General features: G+C 45.3%; 1 protein-coding gene across 2 annotated transcripts; it reads right to left on the reverse strand.

The window, feature by feature from the left end:
* Window positions 1-6529: 6529 nt before the first annotated feature.
* Window positions 6530-15304, reverse strand: KLF6 (KLF transcription factor 6). 2 transcript variants are annotated; one of them, XM_034929867.2, is made up of 4 exons: window positions 14905-15304; window positions 11621-12194; window positions 10086-10209; window positions 6530-9570 (listed from the first exon to the last, which is right to left on the reverse strand). In XM_034929867.2, the coding sequence occupies exons 1-4, from the start codon at window positions 15004-15006 to the stop codon at window positions 9519-9521; spliced, it is 852 nt and encodes a 283-aa protein (XP_034785758.1). In that variant the 5' UTR covers window positions 15007-15304; the 3' UTR covers window positions 6530-9518. The 2 variants fall into 2 exon arrangements, with proteins under 2 accessions (XP_034785758.1, XP_063463299.1); XM_063607229.1 differs by having other exon boundaries at window positions 6530-10209; window positions 14905-15263.
* Window positions 15305-22768: the final 7464 nt, after the last annotated feature.

Below are 22768 nucleotides of genomic sequence, written 5' to 3' on the forward strand. Positions count from 1 at the left end.
GCTCTAAGGGTCTAAGTAACAATCCCAAAGCCAGAAATCAGTGCAATCTTTCCTTGTAGGTTCCATAAAGGAAGACTCCTCATTGCTCGCTTAGGGTAAATGTCTACTCTTTGCAAATGCCATTCTTAGCAATCCCTTAAAAACAGTAACTCCTAGATTGTAGTACTGCTGAAAGTGTCTAAGGAAACTCACAAGCTTAAAGAAATGGCCGTGGGGTACTTGGGTAATAGCTTCCCCACTTTCTTATCCAGGAGCCTGGCTTCCAGGTGTTACCCTAGGCTGGTCATGAAGATACGTCCACCTTTTTTTTTGTTTTAAGTTACAGAGTTGCAAATATTTTTAATATTTTAAATTGATAAACCCAAGTTATTTGAATGCCATCTTTAAAGTTTTTGATTTGTTTTGCTTGTTTGTGCCTTGTCTTGTTTTTAAAACTTTTATTTTAGGTTCAAGGGTACATGTGCAGGTTTGTTATATAGGTACACTCCTGTCACGGGGGTTTGTTGTATAGATTATTTCCTGATCCAGTTACTAAACCTACACATCCTTAAAAGGCAACGTTTCTGATTCCCTAAGTGCAGGGAGCTCAGTGGGTGGGGCACAATTGATTAATGGTGACCCAGCAGCTGCAGGCATGCCTTCCCCTCTTAAATCCTATAAACCTTTCTCGTAGGGCAGAGAATGGGACTGGCCTTGTTCCCACAGCTCCCTCCCCTTGCCATCCTTGAGCCTTGAGAAGGAGCTGCTTACACAGCGAAGAAGGCCGGAAGGTCTGCGCGACATTCTTTGGTACCATCTGTGGACATTACTGTTCCATGCAGCCGAGGCTCCGTCCAGAGTTCACTGATCTTACTGTACCTCCCCTCAGATCTAGGGGAACGTGCTGGGAGCCGCTTCAGAAATGGGGGACTTTCTTCCTTTTTTTTTTTTTTTGAGATTTAAAAAACTTTAATCTCCAAATTAAGTATTTCTTTATAGAACTCTGTTTTAGACAACAAAGAATGGTAACATAGTTAAGAGCCCAAACTCTGTGGTCAGGTACATCTGAGCTAATGAATATACTTAGAATTCCTGGCATGTGGTGAGCACTTGGTAGACATTATTATTATTGTTATTAATAGTACCCCAAATCCATCCTTCCTCCCAGTTAATTTCTTTTTTTTTTTTTTCTATTATACTTTTAAGTTTTAGGGTGCATGTGCACATTGTGCAGGTTAGTTACATATGTACACATGTGCCATGCTGGTGTGCTGCACCCACTAACTCGTCATCTAGCATTACGTATATCTCCCAATGCTATCCCTCCCCCCTCCCCCCACCCCACCACAGTCCCCAGAGTGTGATATTCCCCTTCCTGTGTCCATGTGATCTCATTTTTCAGTTCCCACCTATGAGTGAGAATATGCAGTGTTTGGTTTTTTGTTCTTGCGATAGTTTACTGAGAATCATGATTTCCAATTTCATCCATGTCCCTACAAAGGACATGAACTCATCATTTTTTATGGCTGCATAGTATTCCATGGTGTATATGTGCCACATTTTCTTAATCCAGTCTATCATTGTTGGACATTTGGGTTGGTTCCAAGTCTTTGCTATTGTGAATAATGCCGCAATAAACATACGGGTGCATGTGTCTTTATAGCAGCATGATTTATAGTCCTTTGGGTATATACCCAGTAATGGGATGGCTGGGTCAAATGGTATTTCCAGTTCTAGATCCTTGAGGAGTCGCCACACTGACTTCCACAATGGTTGAACTAGTTTACAGTCCCACCAACAGTGTAAAAGTGTTCCTATTTCTCCACATCCTCTCCAGCACCTGTTGTTTCCTGACTTTTTAATGATTGCCATTCTAACTGGTGTGAGATGGTATCTCATTGTGGTTTTGATTTGCATTTCTCTGATGGCCAGTGATGATGAGCATTTTTTCATGTGTTTTTTCCCTGCATAAATGTCTTCTTTTGAGAAGTGTCTGTTCATGTCCTTCGCCCACTTTTTGATGGGGTTGTTTGTTTCTTTCTTGTAAATTTGTTTGAGTTCATTGTAGATTCTGGATATTAGCCCTTTGTCAGATGAGTAGGTTGCAAAAATTTTCTCCCATTTTGTAGGTTGCCTGTTCACTCTGATGGTAGTTTCTTTTGCTGTGCAGAAGCTCTTTAGTTTAATTAGATCCCATTTGTCCATTTTAAAATCAATTCAAGATGGATTAAAGACTTAAATGTTAGACCTAAAACCATAAAAACCCTAGAAGAAAACCTAGGCATTACCATTCAGGACATAGGCATGGGCAAGGACTTCATGTCTAAAACACCAAAAGCAATGGCAACAAAAGAAATGGGGGACTTTCTAGTGGTCTCTTGCCCTACGCATCCTGGAGCAGCTCCTGTCTCCTGTCTCCACCTTATGGCAGGGCACGATGACCTTTGAATGCATGGCTTTGAAGTTTGGATCCTAAGCTGACTGTTTTAAATCGGTAGCTAACACTTAAGTTCTCTTTAATTTACATGAACTCAATTACTTATATATTTGAATGTTGCTCAAAGGCAATTTACCATGAGGAGTTAGATTTTAAAAAAATAAAAATGAACCCCAGCAAACACACATATGTGTCATGGTAAGCCCACTTGATCTAGCTTCTGAACCTGAGAATAAATCACCTATTTGGGGAGGATAGCACATTGCACAAGGAAGGTGGGGATGATAGTGAAGGATTTTCCATTCCCATCTGAAAGGATTCAGAAGGCTGCATTCTACTGCAGCCTGACCTGCCCCACTTTCTTGTCTCCTCACCAACAGAAAAATGCCACCTGGGTCATGCCGCCTGGCTCTGGAGTGAGTTAACTGATAATGTCAGTGCATGTCATTAACTATCTTGCACATCTGGAAGCAGATCTTGCAGAACCAAATGAAATGTGGTAACGCGAAACTTAAGAAATCAAGGGGAGCGGCGCTGCGCTTGGTTGATACCTGCAAGTCACCCATAAATGTGCTTGTCATCAACAAAGGGCAAATCTTGGAAAAATGGCGTGCAACCCTGTGTTCAGTTACCCATTAGCCAAGCCCTGGAGCTTCGAAAGAAGCTCGTTGTTTGTTCATGGCAGATCTGAATTGGGGCTCTTAGTTTAAAAAATAATTCCAGAGATCATGTGATCATTGACATATATATATATATTTGTATATGTATATACATATTTGTATATGTATATATATATTTGTATATGTATATATATTTGTATATGTATATATATTTGTATATGTATATATATTTGTATATGTATATATATATTTGTATATGTATATATATTTGTATATGTATATATATTTGTATATGTATATATATATTTGTATATGTATATATAAAATGTATATATATACATGTGTATTTGTGTGTATGTACATTTTATATATACATACACATATATTTAAATACAAACACACACACACTTACAGTGTTTTGTACAGATCATGTAAAGGAAAGTAAATGCAACCTAGCAACTGCAGCTGAACGGGACTCGTAGGCCAATGGGCATTCTGGTTAAATCTGTCTTTTAAGATTCTGTGGTGATCGTGCCGCCCAGCGTGGCTTCTCTCAGGACATGTGGAACCCATATTTACTCTCCTCTTTGTCTCTTCATCCACAGACGTTTAGAGAATTCTTGTTAAAATTACTTAGAAACAGAAAGACCTTGTTATAAAATAAATCTAGTTAAACACACTTTGTTGTGGTCCTCATTTGCGTGATGCATGGGCCTCATTTTCGTCTCTCTGTATCTTAACTGTGTGCATTAGGTGATTCATGCCAATTAATGCAGGATGTCACATCTCCAATTGCTTTCTCTATCTTCTTAAACATTAAAAATAAATATGTGCCATCTGTCTCATATCTTGAAAGCAATTCAAAATGGTTACTTTTGTTTTCTCAGGATTACAGCACAATTTGTAGCTGGAGTGCTTCTGAATTGCGAGAAAGCCCTGTCTGCATTTCATACATGTAATGTCACATTATGGTGGCTGCTGCAGATCGAACAGCAAAGGTTGGGTGAGACAGCAGTGTGGGATGGTGACAAAAAGCACGGTCTTTCGCATCTAAGAGACCTGGACCAGTATGCTGAGCCTGCTGCTTCCTAGCTGTGACCTCAGGAAAGTTGTGTTGTCTCTCAGGGCCTCAGTTTTCCTCATCTGTGAAATGGATATAACATCTACTGCAGCGGTCCCCAGCCTTCTTGGCACCAGGGATTGGTTTCACAGAAGACAGGTTTTCCACGGACCAGGGATGGTGGGACTTGGGGGTGGAGAAGGGTAGGGATAGGTGGGGGTGGGAGACGGTTGGGGGATAAATCTGTTTCACCTTAGATCACCAGGCATTAGGCCATTATATTCCCATAAGGAGCATGTCACCTGGATGCCTCGCATGCACCGTTCACAATAGGGTGGTTCATGCTCCTTTGAGAAGCTAATGCCCCCACTGATCTGGAACAGTGTCGATCCGTGGCCTGGGGGTTGGGGTCCTGTAACCTACAGCACAAGAAGTAGGAAGCAGATACCATTATCTGCATCATCATGAAATTTTGCTAGGAAAGTAATTCCGTTTGGCAAGGATGGTTGTTTAAAAGTAGCTCCTGGTGGCATAATATTCACAGAAAAGAGGGGAGTTAGGTGTGAAAGCTGTGTTCTTTCTCCGTAGCAATTACAGCAGAAAAGGAAGACACTTTCCTCCGATTGCCTGTGTTGTCCTTTGAGCACTCAGGTCAACTTGGATAGGGAATGGGGCCGGTAAAGTGGGGACACTTGGGAGACTTTGGGTCCATTTACAGCTACAACAGCACTTTTCAAAAATGGTGATTTTAATTTTAAAAAATGGTATGCTGTAACGCAACGAATGTCTAAATAACTTAACTGTAATTAGACAGGCAAAGGGCAATCTGAGAAAGTCCTAGTTTCCATTTGAGCACAGTTTTCCTCAACAATTCTTTCACGTAGCACAAGAGAAAGCTTTCTCGAGCTGAGGCCAGCACTCTGAAGATGGCGAACGTGTAATTTGAAGTGCACCCTATACTTACACACCACAGAATTGTAGTGCTATCGAGAATGCTGGATCCACGTGACCTAGCCCTATTTTAGCAATAAGCAAACTGAGGGTCGGTGTAGCTCAGCAAATTGTCCAAAGCACACAGCTCGTTCAAGCTAGAACATTTCCTTTCTTCTTTTAGCTAGGTTTCAAAAAATTTGTTAAGCAGACTGAAATTTTTTATACTTCTATAAATACCCTAGGGTTGCAGCCGATTCCTTGCACGGCAGCGCTAACAGCCTTATTTGAACATAACTTAGCTGTCCTGCATAGTCTTTCCATGACAAAGTGGTCAAGTCTTAATAGTAGCCACGAATGACTATCAAGACTTTAAATTTAGACTGTACAGTCGGGGCAATCCAACCATGAGTCATGTTGACATGTGCTTGGGGATAGAACACGCCCATGAATCCCGGCAATAATGTCGTCTGCTCCCCACGTCCTGCCCTACCACAGCTCCCTCCAAACTGCTGACATTTTTACCACAGTTATAGAAAGAAAATTAATGAACATTCCTAGTCTGGGCACACATCTTAACATCCATCCCCTCTCCAATTATAAAATTAAAAGCAACCACTGTAAATTCCCCACGTTTAGCAAAATGAAGAGCTATGGAGAGGAGTGAGCGCTTAAGCCACCTCAAGTAGAATATCCTTGTTGTCACACTAAGAAGCTGGTTCCCACGGAAACACATTGATTTACCCCATTGCTACTGATGGGCTTAGTGTCATCTGAAAATGGACTCCTACAAGGATCAAATTGTCCTGGTCCACACAGTAAAGCAAAGCTGAGGCTACTTGCTAAACATTGCTCTAAAAGACAAAAGGCTGCCTATTTTCAAACAAACTCTACATTTAATGTATCTCATTGGCCTTAAAAGAAAAAAAAGAGATATAACTCCTCTGGCAATGATGTCATCTTTTATTTTCTGCCCTCCTTGACTGAGAGTGGGCTGAGGTTGTGAGAACAGCCCTCTGGCCTGGAGTCCCTCTGCCTCCTCCACCCCTCCCAGACATGCCTCAGCCAGGTGTGTGGCAGGGCTGGCTGGGAAAGGTAGGCCCAGCTCTAGCTGCGGAACTGGAGCAGGCTGTGGAGGCACAGAAGTGGCAGGGAAACACTCAAGTTTGTCGTTGTGCAGGTGCCTCTGCAATGCATTCCCTGGCTTGAGCAATGGAAGATCAAACCGGCATGGTTCCCTACTGTGCCCACAGCCGGGGGGTTGTTTTTGGCAGTCCTTGGAGAAGAGTATTGGATGCATTCAGGGAGGGCAATGTCAGGCTCGCTGACATCCTCTCCAGCTCCCAGGACAGGCTGTGGAAAGAGGAAGGGGCTGAGGTCGGTGAGTTGTTCTCAGGGTTGCTCAATGAAGATTTGCCCCCAGGAGGAAGCCAGGGTGATGAATGCAGGAGGAATCTGTTCCAACAACCCCCTTCCCCCCAAAAAAAACAACCAGACTCAAGATGCTGATAAGAATTCTTTTATGTTATTCCAATAAAAAATACATTCATACAGAAATATAACAATCTTGCAAAAAACAATTTCAAATAAAATCTTGTAAAACAAAATTTTACAAAAATCTTACAAAGATTCTTTAGATAACAGGGTGCTTCCAAAAAAAAAAAAAAGAAATTTCACTAATAGAAATTTTTTTTTAATTTCAAGCAAAAAGTTTCTGCTTGATTGAGGCTCAGTTATCACCTGAACAGAATGTACTTCTTTATGTACGTGCTAATTATGAAAATCACAGGCATTGACAGGTACGGTACCCAGCCCCACCCAGGCAAACAGTTCCGACATGTTTCGAAAGTGAGACAAGCCAGTGCAAGTTTTTTTTTTTCCTTTTTTTTTTTTGTCTTTTGTTTACCTTCTTGCTTAATGGAATTGTTATGGCTAAGCACATAGAAGGCCAAAAAAGGAGTTTTCCAAACCCAGCAAATCAAGTGCTTGGATTCTGAACTGCCAAAAGAAAACTGCACTTCCCCTCTTAAGTAAAACGAAATGAGTTTCTTAGGTAAATGTATTCATCAGCCCAGATAAAAAAAAAAACCAGTTATGTGAGCGTTAGTCACTGCTCATTTCCAGGAAGATCAAACAAAATACCAGCCCAGCCAGACTCACATGTGTGTATATATATATAAAGCAAAGAGCCACACCCACAAGCCAGCAGCTGGGTGAAATATCAGCTGTCCATGCCGTGGTATGCCAATTCGGGGAAATTACTCCTTGGAAAAACTGGAAGAATCTACTTGCTGGAAAAAATAGCTTCATCTGCATAAAAAGTGTTCTACAAAAGAATCCCTGTGGTTAGCTTACTCTTAGGTTAGATCTTCTAATAAGGCTGAAATTCAAAATCAAAACCTTAGTGTGTCCGAGTCCAGCCTGGGTTCCAGCATTCTGTTCAGGCCACTTCTGAACGGCCGAAGGTGCCCCATTCCAGACCTGCCCATTTGATGGACAGAGCAGACAGCCCGGAACAGATTCAAGCAAGAAAGTCCTCTGCACATCGTTAAATTAAAGATAAAGCCTCTATAAAAGTTAGGTTATGGTTTTCATTTTTACCTCCTTTATGGCCATTTTGAAATATTTCTTCACAGGCTGTGGAATTTTCTAGCTAAACATTCTAGTTTCTCCTTAAAAAAAATATTTATATATTATCTATATATATAATATATATATATATACACACATACACATACTGTACACGCAAATATACATACACAAGAATTCTGCCCACTTTTTTAAAAAAGTAGTATACTTTCTGTATTACCAACAGATAGCTAGACAGATATGTGAAACTTGTGCCTTTTAAGCAAATACATTAACATTGGGTTTTTTTTTTAATACTTCTGTATCTTTAATATGTGTGAAAATGTTACATATTAAATACAGCCGGTGTGTGATCTATACAATTGTTGTGCAAGGTCTATATGAAAGTCTCAAGGTGGCAGAATTGGTCAGATTTTTCCATTTTCCTGTTTTCCATTTTAACACTGACAGTCAAGTTGCCTAAAGTGTTGAACAAATACTGACATGTAAAGGGAGTTTCACTCTATGTCTTTGTGAAGGAGGACCTTAAAGAGATTTTTTTTTCTGTATTATACGTTGATACAGTACACTGCCAGGTGAAACAAGAGCCTTAATAAAGCATGCATCGCCCACACCCCTGTATGAGACCCCCACAGAAGGGATCGCTTGCGTAAGGCACCATTATGAAGGTCAACAGTGCATTAACAGCTAGAAAACCAGAAATTAGTCCTCAAGGCATAAATAAGAGAAACATAGCTGCATGAGAAAACAGTTTCTAAGCGTTAGTGGTTTTATCCACCCAACTGAGAAAAATTTTAGGTTCTTAAGTCTAATGAAACATTAGACCAGCAATTCCCAGCCCCAGCTTTGTGACACTCAATACGTGTCCAATTTCTTCTAAGGGCATCACAGAATTCTCCAAAAAGTTAATTCAAATTCAGAATCATTTAAAAATAATCCTGTGTTGCGCAATGCCTTTCTGGAAGGGGAGTGTTACAAACTTGGAGGGGAAAAAAAATTGTATATTGCCAGGCCCAGATGGCTAGGGGGTCACTGTATTAGACAGATTGGATCTTAGCTGCTCATTAACTGGAATCAGTATTGCAGTCCTGACTTAAAAATGGAAAAGCATATAGTTCCCCAGACCATGCATGACTTTTTGTATTCTAAGGAAAAGTTAAATTGTTGTGTTATATTTGTAAATACACAGCTTATACAATGGGTTACAAATGAGCTATGTTGTAGCGTGTAGAACAAGCTACTTGACACATTGCACATTTAATAGCTGCACCAGACACTAAGAGCTCCTCTCACACAGAAAAGGGGGAGAGAGGCTCTCCCTCCCCACACCACTCGCCACTCTGGGGTCCTGAGTTCCCACGCCCACCCTCCAAGATTTTCCTTCTTTTTTTGTTTTTGTTTTTTTGTTTTTTTGATTTTTGTTTTTTTTTCTAAGGTGCAGACACCCCCTCCCCCCCAGGAAATGATTGGTGGTCATCTCATCTCATGGTATACTCCTTACACACAAAACATTCAAACTACTTTTTTTCCATCTCTTGCAGTCTTGCTAACCACAAGGAAAAAAAGTTGGCCTCATCATACAGTCAGTAATAGATCCTCAACATACAATCAACCCAACCATTAACATTCTCAGTGTGCATGCTCACGGCAAAGGCTTGGGCGCCACTCGGAAGGTCGGGTACCAGTGGCGAGTCCAGGGTCACCCACATACCATGCACCACGGGTGCTATGCCGCTTCTTACAGGACTTTTTTAGCCCTCAAAAGACCTTCCAAGGAGAGGCCCTGGAGGCAACTGGGTAGGGTGCAGAACGGCATGCTTTGGCTGGAACACGCATCCCTCCTTCCACGGCCGGCTCTCAGCCTGGAAGCCTTTTAGCCTACAGGATCCACCTCTCTGCTCCCTCAGAGGTGCCTCTTCATGTGCAGGGCCAGGTGGTCAGACCTGGAAAAACACCTGCAAGGGCAAATCAGAAGCACAGAAGAAGTTAGGTTCCCATCCCTTGCCAGTGTTCTGGACCAGCGCCCTCACCTCCCTGCCCTGCCCAGCCTAACCCCCTGCAGGGAAAGGTGGGATTCTCCTCCCAAGCCTCATCAGTGTCTTCAGGGACAGGAGATACCAACTGATAGGAATGTGAATTAAGAATGTCTCCCACCAGTGGCTGGAGGTTCTTTGGAGAATCTGAACGGACTTCATTTCTAATTCTTCAAATATGAAAACTGTTGAAAGGCCAATCTCCAAACATATCAATAAACTGACTCCAATGTCAGGTGTATGTGGAACAGTTCTTCCTAACCATGGACAATGAGCACACCAGAAACTTTCTAAAAAGTCCCAGGCTTGAAAAGAAATGTTCACACATAGGAAACTGCATGCCTTCCTTTGCACGTGCCCTGCACACCTACTCAACCCTGGTCATCACATTCCCAAGGCCCCACACTCCTTGCCCGGCGTTGTCCTCAGGCACGTACCTGTCACAGTGGGAGCATTTAAAAGGCTTGGCCCCGGTGTGCTTTCGGAAGTGCCTGGTTAACTCATCACTTCTTGCAAAACGCCACTCACACCCTTCCCATGAGCATCTGTAAGGCTTTTCTCCTGGGGAGAGAGCACAGGACAAGCAGCCCATGACTTCACTGACCCGCAGACGGAAAGGGGAAATTCAACAACACACACAGTGGTGGGATGCAAGGCCAGGGACCCAGTGGCTTCTGGCATCGGTAACACACAACAACTGGCAGCCTCAGAGAGACAACAGCAGCTCTCTCCTGACCCAGTCTCAGGCCTCCCACTGCTGTCCAAGGGACACAGCTTCAGCCAAGCCCATGGTGCTGTCATCAAAGTTAACGTGGAAGAACGACCACGACTCAGACCAGCAAAATGCTTGCGGGATGAGGTGTCAGCCTGCCGGACCCACAGCCCCTGCAAAGGCAGAGCTATTGCTTTCTTCATGGCAACTGTTTCTCCCAAACACACTTCTGTTCCGTCCTCACTTCCCTATGGAATGTGCCTCTGCAGTTTCCTCAGGGACGTTCTACCTTTCTACAAAGCTGAAGTTACGAGCTTCTGGAAAGCCCCAGTGCAGGGCCCCGGAATCATTCTCTAAATGGCAATTGAACAACCGGGTTCACTTCATTCCTTGGTCAAATCATAAATATGAATTTACTACAAGTGCTACCTGAGAAAACAAAGTTGTCAAGCCCATCTCAGGGTATGTTGAGACAGGCCTGGGCCTGGATTTCGGGCCACCCGGATCTCAATCTCAGCTGTCACCAAGCCTGTCTGGGACTGACTCTCAGCAATTTGCTCTCCTACTGATAAGAGAAGAGCCTGCATCACGTGATCACTAAGACCCTTCCCAGTTCTAAACGTTCTGTGATTCCTCACCAATTATCCTAGAACATGTCAAGGTATTTTTAAATGGCACTTTCACCTAGGTATGGCATTTCATTAAGAAACTGTTTCAAGCGGTATCAGAAACAAACGCTGCATGAGACACGGAGAAGTTCTCAGGAAACACTCGCTGATCAATGCTGCTGCTTACAGAGCAGGCCGGTCCCACTCGGGCCTCGGGCCGTCAGCATCAAACCCACACACTCCACGCTGCCCAGCAACCCTCCTTCCTGACCCTTGAGTTTCATTTAGGAAACCCCAGGGCCGCTCGAGGTAGCCTCGTGCGAGTGCACTGCTGAAGGGGCAGTGGCCTTGGAACCCCGGCACTGCTAAGGGGTGGGGGGTGGAGGTTTGGGTGTCCATGGAGAAAAGGATCTAGTCTCTTGTTTGTTTAATCTGAAAATGGTTACACATTTATCCAACTCAAAAGTCCAGTCTTTAGGATTCTACTCTGAACTCCAAAAAGACCTAATGCTTTGGTGGAAAACATCTGAGGAAGTGAGGATTTGTCTGCCCTGACCACATCCTGTGCAGCCAGCCCCGGCTCCCTCCAGGGCTGGTGCAATGCAGTGGCGCCCACCAGCGGCCGCCCTCCGGGGCCCGCGTGGGCACTGACCTGTGTGCGTCCGCTGGTGTGCTTTCAAGTGGGAGCTTTTGGTGTAAACTTTCCTGCAGCCGTTAAAGTGGCACCGGTGCACCCTCCTCCTGCCGTCGGGGGAGGCATCGCCATTTCCCTTGTCACCTGGCTTCCCCGAAGTCCCGCTGCGCACCTTCCCTGGCGAGGGCAGCTCCCCGGGCACGCAACCCCACAGTTGAGAAGGTTCCCTGCTCAGTTCCGGAGAAGATGGAGGCGTGGAGGTGACAGAGGAGCTCAATTTTCCCGAGCTGACCAAAACTTCGCCAATGGGGTCGGAGGTAAACTTGGCCGTGGGAGAAAGTTCCTCGGAGCTGTCAGAGGATTCGCTGCTGACATCTGAGTTCAGGCTGTTGGTCTCTAAGTTGTAACAAAAGCTCGGGCTGATGAGAGTGTCCTCTGGAGGACTGGAAGATACCTTCAGTTCGGATTCCTCCTTTTTCTCCCGAGCCAGAATGATTTTGGTCCACAGATCTTCCTGGCTGTCAAATTTGATTTCTGAGGCTGAAACATAGCAGGGCTCGCTCTGGAGGTAACGTTCCAGCTCTAGGCAGGTCTGTGCAAAATGAACCAGAGAAGGCACGTGATTGCTATGACGACCAAAAGTAAAAGCAAAAGCAATTTCCAAAAACATGCAAGAATGAAGGACAGATAACATTGCTGCCCGGTCACTACAGGGGCAAAACCTTTTGTAATTAAGCATCCGTGTCCTTACGGAAGTTAGAGGAAATCTGTTTCTAGAATGGTAAGAATTCAGAGGAAAAGTCGGAGGGTGAAACCTCTCCTGGCTTTCCCAATGTTGGGCCAAGGGCCACAATGAGTGATGATCACTAAGCCGGTTTTTTTGTTGTAGTTACCAGTGTTGATGTTTCTCATGAAACCAGAGGAAGAGAACCGGCCCCATACACATACCCCTCCCCAACAGGTTCAACCAGATTATCTGACATTGTCAAGAACCATGTGTTTTAAGGAAAGCCCCAGCCATCCACCCTTCACACCCCACAGATACCCACACAGGACAGAAAGACTGCACGGCACACAGCGTGTTCTGAGGGACCCCCTTGGGGACACGGCTGACAACACAGGGCCACACTCGGGGGAGAGGAGACAGCAGCTGTCTGTATTCAGGGGCATCGAATGGAGCTGCAGAAAAACCACCCATTTCCTGTGTAGCCCAGACCGCCTATGTTTTCACAGAATGCCGTTCCCAAGTGCAGGCCCTTGCATGACACAGAACTTTAATTACTTCTACAGTGGTCAGAGAAAAACAAGGAACTTCAACAACAGGAGTGCAGAAATAATTCCAGCATGGCCATCTGCTATTGTGAAGGATGCAAGGGGAAATTACTCCACGGCCCTGCTGGGAGTCCCACAATGAACAAGAACTTTATCTACTGGCCAAGAGTACAACTGCATGAGTCATCACTCTGATTTCTTTCACGCAATGCCAAAGGAGACTTCCTTTTGAAATTCTCATCAGCAGCCAAATAAGGACCCAGCTCAAATGGACATGCAGTGTGGCATGGACAGTACCCCTTCCCCAGCCCCGCAACCAACCTTTCAAGAAGCTACAACTGCCGAGATCAGCATCCCCTCTCCCCACCATTTCAAACTTTCTAGCCACTGGAAAAGAAAAATGGTAGGAAACATTTTAGGATTAAATTATGTCTGCCCTGATTTTCACGAGGATCAGCTGCCTGCATGTCCATATAAGGTTGTCTATACTACTGGCAATTCTACAGATTTCAGTTTCTACACCAAACGGCTCTGGTGAGCACGTCATTTTTCCGGGCAGGGACCTTCCTGAGCGCAGCCTACCCCAGGGGCTCAGGCTGACTTAGCAGTGTGCCTCTCTCCTGCCACAGGCAATCCCTCCCCCTCCCCAGGCTCGCACACAGCCGGTGGGAGCAAGCACACGGGAAAATCATGCTTTCCCCTTTCCCCCGAAACTAGGCGTCTGAGTTACAATGCACACTACAGCGTTCTGAAGAGAGGCAGCAGCGATGTATTTTATTGATTTAACAAAGAAAAAAGAAAAGCACATTTATGGAGATCTTGTTAAACTTTAATAATCCGGCCAATTTAAAATCTCCATTACGCTGATGAGCACCCGGGACCTGAACGAAGCTCTCGGAGAGTTTAAAAGCCTCCGAAGGCGACCAGGAGCCAGGTCTGGCCGTTTGCCCAAATCCCAAACGCCCGAAGGAAACTACTTAGATCAATTTCAATCACGTCCCAGGGAGCAGCTTCTTTGAGGAGGAAAAAAACAGGAGGGGGAGGGGGAAAAAGGCAGGAGAGGACTGTGAACAATTAAGCAGGCGTGTGAAGGTTGCAACACCCTGCATTTCATCCTCCTTAAAGCTTTCGAGGCTTGGAAACCCACAGCCTCTATTTGATCTGGCAATTCACTTTGTGACGAAAAACAAACAGCACAGCAGGGCAGGGAGACAACAGTAAACCCTCCTGCGATCGCTGGAGAGACAATGGGACGAGTGTCAGTCTCTCTCCCCTCGGGCGATGCTACCTATAAGCACGGGGACATGGTAAGTTTCTTAAATTTCCAATGTCCCCAAATTCCAGTTCTACGACAATGTCGGAAACCGAGGTCCTTCTTCCCAAACTAAGACTTGAAGCAGTTTGGACGGGCTCATTGTCACAAGACTGACAAGTCACTGGGGTGTACACAGTTTTGTTTATTTTTATTTTTCTTGGTCAACAAGAGAAGCAGATAAGACAAATAAGGCAGATCTAGGGGAAATGTTAGGCATTCCAAAGAGCAGAAAACACATTGGAAATGGTCTACAGTTTAAAAAAGACAAAAATAAAAAAAAGAGAGCTGGTCTACGTTCTGGGGGCAAAATGTGATTTTTTAAAAAAACTGTTATGTACAAGCACCAAGAAGCAAAACAAAAACAAAATCCCTTTTTTAAAAAAAACAACAAAAAACAAACAAACAATAAAAAAACACCTTGGCAGGCAGAGCAAGTTGGTCCCCATGACAAGCTCCAGCTGTGGCGTCTGGAGCGGGGACAGGCTCCGAACTCGTGCCAGGGGCTCGGCCGGGCTGTGCCGGGAGTTGGGGCTTCCCTGGGCGGACGCTGATCGCAGGCTGGAGGATCGATCGGCGGGGGCGCTGCGCCCGCTCCCCCGGTGACAGCGCGGGGCCCAGGCCCAGCGGACCGCAGAGAGCACCGGGTCTGAACCCCAAACAGCCGACCCGGCCCGCGCCCCGGCGCCCGCAGGGAACCGCGGCCGGCTGCGTTTACCTGTTGCCAGTACTCCTCCAGAGACGGCAGCGCCGAGAAGTAGCCGGTCTCGTGCACGATCTGGAGCTCCTGGAAGATGCTGCACATGGGGAGCACGTCCATGTCGGGCCGGGTTGGACGGAGCCCGCGGTCGCGAGGGCGGCGAGGCGCGCGGTGGGAGCCGGAGCCGAAAGTCTCCCCGGAGCGCAGGTGAAAGTTTCATGCAAACTCCAGGCTCGCAGAGACGCCCGGCCGGACCCTCCCGCAGCCCGCAGCGCGCGGAGCCCACACAATATTTGCAAACACCGGACTGACTGCAAACGTAACCCCTGCAAAACTTCCCTATTCAAAGCTCCGCTGCCAGCCTCCCCCTCCGCCCCCGCCTGGCTCCCCCCACTCCCCCTCCCCCCACGTGACTCGCCCCGCGCCCGCCCCGTGCGCGGCCCAATCCCGTGGCTCCCGGCCCGGGGGCTGCGCGCCGATGATGTCAGCTCCGGCCAATCGCAGGCGGCGACACACAGCGGCCCCGCCTGGCGTGACCGAGACTCTCCATCACGGCCCGCACCATTGGCTCAATTCGAACTCTGCTCGTTCTGATTGGAAAGTGGCCTCGCAGGCTATTTTTAGCAGGGTATATAAGGCGCGGGCGGCCGCGCGCCGGAGGAGTCCGCGCTGTGAGGTGCGCGGCCGAGTCCTGCACTGCGCCAGCGGCCGGAGCTAAGGGAGCCGGGGCTGGGAGAGCCGGGGCGGGCCGCGTCGCCTGTCCCCAGTCCCAGTCTCTCTTCCCCGCTGCCCGGTCCCGCCACCCCACGCTCGTCCCGGTCACCAAGCCGGGCCCCGTCGCCGCGCGAGCCCCGGTTACGGCAGCTCACCCCGCGGGCGGCCGTCCGGTCCCGGGGCCGCCCCATTCCCCCCCGTCCCCTTCTATGCCGGAGGCCGTCCCGTCCCTAGCTGTCCCCTTCTACGCCGGGGGCCGCCCCATTCCCCCCCGTCCCCTTCTATGCCGGAGGCCGCCCCGTCCCTAGCTGTCCCCTTCTACGCCGGGGGCCGCCCCGTTCCCCCCCGTCCCCTTCTATGCCCGAGGCCGCCCCGTCCCCAACTGTCCCCTTCTACGCCGGGGGCCTCCCGGTCCCCAACTGTCCCCTTCTATGCCCGGGGCCGCCCCGTCCCCAACTGTCCCCTTCTGCGCCGCTCTGTTTCCCTACATCCCCCTAGTCATCCTCTGTTCTCTAACCTTGGGGTACCCCTCTCTGTCCTCCTCCGCCTCCGGGTCCCTCTCTGTCCCCCTCCATCCCTGAGCCCCTCTCCGTCCCCCTCCAGTCCTAGGGTCCCCTCTGTCCTCAGGGCCACCAGAGTGGGGGAGGGGAGCACGCAGGCTCCCCTTGGAATTGGGAGAAACGTGTTTATCTTGTAGAGGGCGATCTTAGCCCTCACCAAGGTTAACAGCTAGGTTTTCCCATGAACGTGTAAACAATTTAGGTGCAAGCCGACATTTAGTGTGTGTGTTTTTTTCCATATAAATTATCTCCTAAAATATACCGTAATGCTCATTTTTAAGAAAAATGTCGAGAACTCGAACCAGAGCATTTTAAAATCCAAAATGGAAAACTGAATTGTAACTATATTATAGTTTTTGTTTCAAAATAGTTTAATGAACATTAAACATTTTGAAAGAATGGACTATGTAAAAAAAAATTAGAGGGTTTTGTATGTTAAATTTTAGAGGGTCCGGCAGAAGCATGTGGCTGTAAGACTAGGTGGGGACCTTAGTGAGTCCGGAGTGGAGAAAGGTGGTTTGTCTTGTACCTGCGGTATGTGGGCGGTGAAGGTTATGCAGAGTGAATTGACAGTGTTCTTGGCTCCTGTTCATCACATTTACCCCAGCAACTGAGAGCCAGGACCAGCCCTTCTTGGGGACCTGCACCTTAACTCTGTTTCCAGGAATGCAAATGGCTTTGTTTTGAACCATCCACAGATTTGCCCAAGCGCCCATTGACCGGGGCCCAGTGACTGGCAGCCGAGAGCATTTGGGCAGCCATTGTGTTGGGGGCAGGGTTCTCTCAGTAATTAGCGCTTGTGACCTTGGCCCCGCTAGTTCCTAAGTAAGCAGGAGTGTGGAGCAAGTCCCCCGCTGAGGGCCAGGCACGCTGGATCAGGGGGAGCCCGAGATGAAGGGGGAAGGCTCTGTCTGGGCCAGGGAGGACAGGACGGCTGTCTTTGCAAGGCGTGTGGGCGTCCTGGTGAGGGTGTCCCATTTTATCTTTGGGACAATTAATTATTGTCTTAATGTTTTTTAATAAATCCACATTCCTATAGAACTTAAATTCATCCTTGTCTCTTAACATGCTTTGCCCGGCACTATGAAGATTATATACTTTATTTTTACAAGAGGGAACCTGATTAGTCATAATGCAGATACAGTACAATGGCCATTGTCATTTTCAGAAAAAAAAAAAAGATTTGAAAACAGGGTACATATGAACACTAAATTTCAAATAGAATAGATCCTATGGCATCCTGCTGCGCTCATTGACCATTTAACACACATTATTCACACCCTGTGAATGGCCAGGTATTGGTACACAGAAATTTACAAAACAGGCACAAATCCCTATTACGGTGTGGGAGAGGTGGGCTGCCAGGAGTATGTAGATGTTTGAAAACAAAAGTCCTTATTACGAGTAAGCATGTAACCAGTTGGTGAAAAAATATCATTTTCTTTGATGTGACAAAGAATATGCATCGCATCTGAACACTAAGAGTTGCGCCTGATTTTTTTAAGAAGAGCAACAAAGAATCGTAGAGGGCCAGATTAATTCAGAAGGGGGAAGTATGGCAGGATATAAAAAGATGATGGATTTTACACTTTAGTTGTCCATGCTGTGCGCATGGCCCTGGTCACGTTATTTAAATAGGAGATTAAAATGACTATTAGAATGAGTTTAGTATAATCAGAAGAGTTGATGGATTAAAATTCCTGCTTGGTAACAAATAGTAGTGATTCAATAAATTGAAGGCAGTGTTCACTTATTCACCATTTAGCCATTTGTAAGTTTGCTCTTGATAATTATTTTATAATCCCCCACCCTTCTTTTAACATATGAGTGAATGCAGACAGAAAAATGAAGTCAACTTTGCAGGCCACAAAGCAAATCAGAGACAAGAGTTGGACCTCGACTTGTCCAATAACCCCACAGGTGCTTCCTTCTCCTGCCGGTCGCCGAAGATCCCTGCTCTGTTTTCACTCTCGCAGTCTTGGAGAGAAAATAATCAGCTCCATTTGTTGGACGTGACCCTTGTTCTCTGCTCACCTTGAGCCACTCCTGTCTCTGCCACTATCTTCAAAAGGTCAAGATCCCTTCTGGGTGACAGTCGTAGGCTCCTTTCGACGTTCCTGGGGGCCACTTCACCCCCCTGGCACCCCGCTGTTACTTCCTCAGTCCCCACTTAGGCCTCCATGCCTTCCTCCACTGTTTTTCTTCTCCTCTTAGACCTCCAGGCTGTGCTCATTTATTTCATACCAGGAGGCTCTCTTTGTTGCCTCTCAAAAATAAAAGTATACATTTGAAACCTAATTTTAAATTTAATTTAAAGATTAATGGGATGACATGTTGGTATTGAGTACATTTGATCTTCCTGTTCTAGATCATTCAAGACGGGCTCTTAGGGGAAGTCTTACAAATCTGTTCTGAGGATAATTCCAATAATGCCCCCTAATTATATTGACAGAGAATGCTCCAATTTTGGGGCAAGAAGCCAATTTTTTTGTTCTGTTTTGTTTTGGGTTTGGTGTCTGTACCAATATATTGCCTGTTTTGGAGCAAACTACCCTTTTATTTCATCTGTTTATTTTGGGTGTGCAAAATATAATTGTTAAGAAAGTACTTCTGAATATTTACATGATAGAGCCTATGTAAGTGTAAAATGTTCCTTTTTTTTTTTTGAGATGGAGTCTCCCTCTGTTGCCCAGGCTAGAGTGTAGTGGCACAATCTTGGCTCACTGCAACGTCTGCCTCCTGGGTTCAAGCAATTCTCCTTCCTCAGCCTCCCAAGTAGCTGGGATTCCAGGAATGCACCACCACGCCTGGCTAATTTTTGTGTTTTTAGTGGAGATGGGGTTTTACCATGTTGGCCATGCTGTTCTTGAACTCCTGACCTCAAGTGATCGGCTGCCTCTGCCTCTCAAATTGCTTGATTACAGGCATGAGCCACTGCGCCTGGCCCTGTGATGTTCATTTCTCAATTCTCTCATTTGCAGATAGTTCTATCTAAATAGTGAGTTGCCTTTTCTCTCCCTAGCGTTTTTACATAACATGTAAGGTGTAGTAGATTCACTTTTTAACCATTTTTGCTTAGAATAATGAAGGAAAATGCCCTATTGATAGTTTTCAAAAGATGTTGAATTTTACTGTCAACATAGGCAAGGTAATAAGTACAATGACAGGATACCTCTGGGGCATTGGTCGGGGAGAACTTCTGTCTATCTAAGACCTTTGTTTTAGTAGCCCTCTTTTAAAATATAATTGTAAAATGGGACAGCTGTAAAGCTCAGTTCACGATAGGGCCTCCAGAAGGAGCTCCCTGTGGAATATCCACAGGTACAAGCTATACCACGTGTGTGGTTAAGATATCCATTCTTTACAAGGTGGTCTGTGCATTCCACACACTTCCCATCAAAATCTCAGCAGGCTTTTTTGTTGAAGTTGTCCTGCTGATTTAAAAATGTATAGGAAATGCTGAAGAGAGCTATACCTAAACCAGTCCTGAAGGTTGAAAGTTTTATATTATGTGTTTCAAGACTTAAAGCAAAATTGAACGTGATTGTGTGACATTGGCTTCGATACAGTTAAATCAATATAACAGAATATAGAGCTCAGAAATACCATCATTCTTATACACTTTTAAAAAAAAATTTTCAAAAAGGTACTAAACCTATCCCTGTGTGGTTTACTGAGGTCTTGTATCTGTGGTTTATTGTATTTCATTAAATCTTGGAAAGTTCTTGATCACTGTAACTTCAAATATGTCTTCTGTCCCATTCTCTTTCTGTTCTCTTTCTGGGACTCCAATTGCACACGTGCTAAACAGTTGGATATATTGTTCCACAGATTTCAGATGCTCCATTTCATTTTTTCATTCTTTTTCCTGAATGCGTTTCTTTTTTTATAATTTCTATTGACCTGTCTTCAGATTCACTGATTCTTTCCTGTGCTGAATCCTGTCTGCTGATGAGACCATTGAAGGGATTCCTTAGATATGATAGTATTTTTTTATCTTGCTTACATTTCCATTTTATTCTTTCTTGTAGTTTCTTTCTGCTGCAGTTCCCCATCTTTTCATTATCTACATTTTCCCCACTAGATTATTTTAATCTTTTTATCACAGCCATTTTAAAGTTCTTCTTTGATAGTTTCAGTATCTTGTTAATCTCTAGGCCCAATTTTATTGATTGTCTCTTAACAATGTGTTGTTTTCCTTGCTTTTTGTGTGGCTCTTAACATTTGATTAAATGGAACATATGTTGAGCAGAATAGTAGAGACTTACGTAAGTAGAAATTTCTCCTGCAAATGGGCACATCCCTTCTCTCTAGCTGTTTTTATAGGGTAGGAACTGGCAAACTCTTGTCTGTAAAGGGCCACATAAGTAATTACCTTAGGCTTTGTGGCTCACAGGGTCTCTGTTGTAACTTGTTGATTCTGTGAATGTAGCCCTAAGCCAGTCATAGGCAACAAGTAATTGAATAGCCATGGTTGTGTGCCATTAAAACTTTATTTACAAAGACAAGTGACAAGCCAAATGTGGCTGGCTAACTGTAATTTGCCAATCCCTGGTCTAGGGATTGAGTCTGCCTGGTCAGTCAGTAGTTGAGCTAGGTTTTGGTTTTGTCATTGTTGTAGTTCCTTTCCATGCATGAGAGACTTGTTAAAACTCTCCAGCACTAGGCTGCTGCTACCTTGCAATTAACATGGAGACTGGGGTGCCTGGGTGCCCCTCAGTGCTCCTGTTGCACACCCACTTTGACCATTGCTGCACACCTGTTGTGATGGAAGTGTGCCGGTGAGGAGATGGGCCCCTGGAGAGGGGAGGGTGTGTTTTAAGTTCTGATCTCAGGATGGCCCTGTGCCTTTGGGCTTTCGGGCTAGAGCTTTCTCAGTGTCCCTGCCTCCTCTCCTTCATCAAGCCAAACTATCTGTATCTGTCAGAGGAGAGGTGGTAGGTGGGAGGGAGTTTCCTGCCCATCTTCTGGGAAGAGAAGACCCTTGCTTCTTGGCATGCAGGACCTGGGTCTGAGGGAGCATCCAGCCGTCCTGCACCAAGAGGCTTTGTCTTCCTTAGAGGAGGGGTCTAGGGATGCAGGTGGGGGCTCTGGGGCCTACTGCCTTACCCACCGATCTTCCCTGTGTGCACCTGGTAGAAGCCAGTGAAGAAGAGCTTGTGGGTGAGAATAGGATCCCATTTATTCCAAACTGCGGTCCAGCCCACACTTACCCATTAACAGATTATTGCAATGGAAGCTGCTTTCTTCTGTGGCAGCTCCTCCTTCTACTTTTCCAAAGGCAAAACAATCTGTGGCACCATTTCCCTTCAGGTGTTTCGGGCGCCTGTGGCCCTTGCTCTTTAATAGGCTAAAGAAAAATAGGATTTTGTAGACTAGCTGAGTTTTTCTTGTCAGTGAGGTGGAAGCAATGTTCTGTTATGGCTTTTTTTCCATACATCAGAAGTAGAGTTCCAGAGAAATCCAATGGGGACAGGAAAGTCTTCAACAAATGATGCTGGGACACCTGGGAGAAAAGGAGGCATACGGGCAGGCAGAAAGGAAGGAAGGAGAGAGACAGAAAAGAAAGAAGAGAAGAAAAGAAAAGAGAAAAGAAAAGAAAGAGGGAAAGAGGGAGGGAGAGAGGGAGGGAAGGAAAGAAGGGAGGGAGAGAGGGAGGGAAAGAGAGAGAGAAACTCAGCCCTACCTCCTCACATTATACAGACAAGTAAGTAAAGACAGATGATAGAGTACATAAAAAAGCGGGACTACAAAACTTTCAGAAAAAAAAAAAAAAAACAGGAGAAAATCGTGACGGGGTTCTTGGATGGGAAACACAAAAATTTTTTAAAAAATGATTAGATTTCATCAAATTTAAAACTTTATCAAAAGGCAACACTAACAGCATGAATAAGTAAGTCACAAACTGAGAGAAATAATCAAAAAACATCCATTTAGTATTGAACAAGTATCCAGGGTATATAAATGACATATAGAAGTCAACAATAAAAATATTTTGAAAAAATTAAAAATAAGCAAAATATTTGAACAGATACATCACAAAAAAGATATGCAAATGACTCATAAGCACTTAAAACCGTGTTCAATATTTATTGTCTTCAGGGACATGTGAAATAAAAGCCACTGGAATGGCTAAAAGTAGGAACTTTGACAATACCAAGCGTTGACAAGGACATGTTGTGAGCCATCAGAACTTTCCTCAACTCTTGGTGGAAGGGTAAAATGCCACCAGCTCTCTGGAAAAAAGTCTGGCTGTTTTTAATAAAACTAAACATTCACCTATCCTCTGACTCAGTTCTTCCATTTTCCAGGCATTTAACCAAAAGAATTAAAAGAATATGGCCACAAAGAGATTTGGTCAACCTCATTCATAGCAGTTTATCCAGAATAGTCAAAAAGTGGAGCCTGTCCAGGAATCCATGACCAGAAGATGTGGTGAATTGTATGATGTGAGGCTGCTCAGCAGCAGAAGAGCCTGCAGCAACACGAGTGTGTCTCAGATACAGTTGGCTGAGTAAAGAAGCTTCACATGCAAGAATGCCTACTGCAAGATTCATTTTGGTTATGTTTCAGAAGAGGCACAACTGATGTTTAGTGGAAAGAACCAG

The sequence above is a fragment of the Pan paniscus genome, chromosome 8 (genome assembly GCF_029289425.2).
Source record: "Pan paniscus chromosome 8, NHGRI_mPanPan1-v2.0_pri, whole genome shotgun sequence".
In the NCBI taxonomy this organism is placed as follows: Eukaryota; Metazoa; Chordata; class Mammalia; order Primates; family Hominidae; genus Pan; species Pan paniscus.